Source organism: Protobothrops mucrosquamatus, unplaced genomic scaffold (genome assembly GCF_001527695.2).
Source record: "Protobothrops mucrosquamatus isolate PMUCROS unplaced genomic scaffold, P.Mucros_1.0 scaffold1277, whole genome shotgun sequence".
NCBI lineage: Eukaryota > Metazoa > Chordata > Lepidosauria > Squamata > Viperidae > Protobothrops > Protobothrops mucrosquamatus.
In genome coordinates, this window is record NW_015387482.1 from 105919 (window position 1) to 108725 (window position 2807).

The 2807-nt window shown below is 36.6% G+C and overlaps 1 protein-coding gene across 1 annotated transcript in view; it reads left to right on the forward strand.

Annotated features, from left to right (window-relative positions):
* Positions 1 to 2420, forward strand: part of LOC107292151 (neuronal pentraxin-1-like) — a 16227-nt gene extending 13807 nt beyond the window's left edge. Inside the window, exons 4-6 of the mRNA XM_029285099.1 lie at positions 1537 to 1820; positions 1956 to 2135; positions 2211 to 2420. Of these exons, the coding sequence (XP_029140932.1) occupies positions 1537 to 1820; positions 1956 to 2135; positions 2211 to 2420 (674 nt within the window). The remainder of the gene's footprint in view (positions 1 to 1536; positions 1821 to 1955; positions 2136 to 2210) is intronic.
* The last annotated feature ends 387 nt before the right edge of the window (positions 2421 to 2807 follow it).

Genomic DNA, 2807 nt, shown 5'->3' on the forward strand with positions numbered 1-2807 from the left:
ATGAGAAAGCTAAAATACATAAGTACTTTCAAAACCATGCTATAAGAAATGTTTTACTCTCTGAATGGGAGAAAGTTAGACACAAAATGTATACGAAAATTCCTGAGTGGCTTTCAACGATGGAAGCATTTGCTTATCCGAATCTGATTAATTATGATAAACTTGTTAGTTATAAAGACATTTTGGACAAGGATGGAAAACTCAAAGACAGGCAAGCCCTTCAACAACAAGGTATTGACTTAACATTGTGGTCCTATTTGCAAATTCAAACAAGATATGAAAAAGACATAAAAATAATGGGATTTTACAAAGAGCTGACTCCACTTGATAAAATACTTTTAAAAATAGATGAACATTTGATTAAGAAGCTTTATAAATACTTATTAAATTGGAAGATGGAAGAAGAACAAGTAAAAGAGACAATGATAGTATGGGCAAAGAACTTTGGATATTCTATAGAATTAGAAGACTGGCAAAAACTGTGGGATAAAAATATCAAACTTACTAAAGCAGTAACATACAAAGAAAACTTATATAAAATGTTTTATAGATGGCATATGACACCAGTTTGCTTAGCGAAAATGTTTAAAAATTTATCGGATACATGTTGGAAATGTAAGCAAAAACCGGGTACTTATTACCATGCCTGGTGGACATGTTCTATTGCAAAAAAATATTGGTCTAAGATTCATAGATGGTTAGAAAAGATGATGAAAATCCAGATAGAATTTAAACCAGAACTGTTCCTGTTAGGTATATTAAGACCTAATTATGGTAAAGAAAATGATTATTTAATATTACATGTATTAACAGCTGCAAGAATAGTATTCGCCCAATTTTGGAAAAATGAAAACCTACCATCAGATCAGATTATAATTTTGAAAATCCTAGATTGTGCAGAAATGGACAGATTAACGTTAGAGATGAAGGAGAAAGAAGAGTCAATCTTCTATAAAACCTGGGGGAAATTTTATCAGTTGGTTGAAACACGTTAGAATAAGAAGAGATTTTTAGAGCTTTATTATATTAAGTATTAAGGTTGATGATTGGAAATAGTTGTTATGCTATCAACTATGTTAATTATTTAAAGGAATATTATTGTTTTATCAAATGTTAGTTGTAACTATACCGATTTATTTTTATAAATGTCTAGTATTATATAAACAATAATACTCAATATGAAGACCCGGACGACAGCTTGTTCGCTGAATTACGTATTTACTGTAGTTACCCACACCCTGTCCCCTTTATCCCGATTTTCCTGTACCCGCACCGACCCTTCCCTTTCCCTACCCATATAAAATCTAATAAAATATATTTTAAAAAAAAAAAGTGTGAGAGAAAATGAAAGGGAGACAAGGTAACCAAAATAAGAAAATTTGGTAAAGTTCATGAACTTTGGCCTGGTTGACAGTGGTCATGGGATTCCATTAATGGAAAGAGCGTGGCAATCCTGGAGAATCAATTCTTAATAGGTCAGCAGATCAGTTGGCAGTATATGGATAACCACTTCCCCTCCATTTCCCTGTGTTGTAGCGCACTGCCATGTTTCTGCTTTCTTCTGTCCTCCAGGGAACAAGGCAGATAAGCATTCCGAACATTTTCATGTGGATTTCCCCCTTCGCACCAACTACATGTATATCAAGATCAAGCGCACTCTGCAACATGAAATCTTTGCCTTTTCCATCTGTCTCTGGCTCAAGTCAACTTCATCCCCAGGGATAGGCACACCTTTCTCCTACTCAGTGCCCAACCAAGCCAATGAAGTGGTGCTTATTCAATGGGGAAATAACCCCATGGAGTTGCTCATCAATGATAAGGTAGGAGAAATATCTCTAGTTGTTTATTTGTGCAACGTATTTGAAGGTGTTAAGTTTGGTACCTTGCCATGTTCATAACTCCCAGGTTTGCTCATTCCCATTTTTAATTGAACTTTTCTGTCCTTTGCTTTGCAGGTTGCCGCTTTGCCATTAGCCATTAATGATGCCAAATGGCACCATATCTGTGTGACGTGGTCAACTCGGCATGGCACCTGGAAATCTTACCAGGATGGTGTCCAAAGAGGGAGTGGGGAGAACCTGGCTCCTTGGCATCCTGTGAAACCTGGAGGTGTTTTCATACTAGGCCAGGAGCAGGTAAATAGCCTTCGCACGTTCCGTCACTATTGTGCATGGTTCTGAATACATATTTATTGCACTCTTCTTCCACAGGACACTCTCGGTGGGCGCTTTGATGCCACTCAAGCTTTTATTGGGGAAATGTCAGATTTCAACATGTGGAGCTATGTTGTGACACCTGCTGAAATTTACAAGATGGCAACCTGCAGTAGCTCCATTGGTGGTGATCTTATCAATTGGACTGAAAACTCTATAGAACTTCATAGAGGAGTGATCAAACTACCGTATAATGCCTGCCACTAAAAATCAACCAAAGAAACATGGACATAGTATTCTCTGGAAGAGAAAGATACCAAATGGTTAAAGGCAAAGCATGGGAGGACCTCAAGGTTTATTTCATACAGTGGTAGAAAGGGTTGGGAATTCAAAATTTCCGGGTTCCTTGACAAAAGAATGGGGGCCTTTATGTTTGGGATGCATGCAACAAAAAGAAAATGGGTATGTATGCAGCATCTAATGGCAGGAAAATCTTAAGATCCACAAATACAGTGAAGTATAATTTGGAATATATGTTTTATGAAGTTGAGCAATTTTCAGAATAAGAAACATTCCCACCTATGATAAACCTATACTATGTATTGGGATTTTCTTAATGTAGGAGCAGGAACAAAAAAATAAAGTTCCCCATGA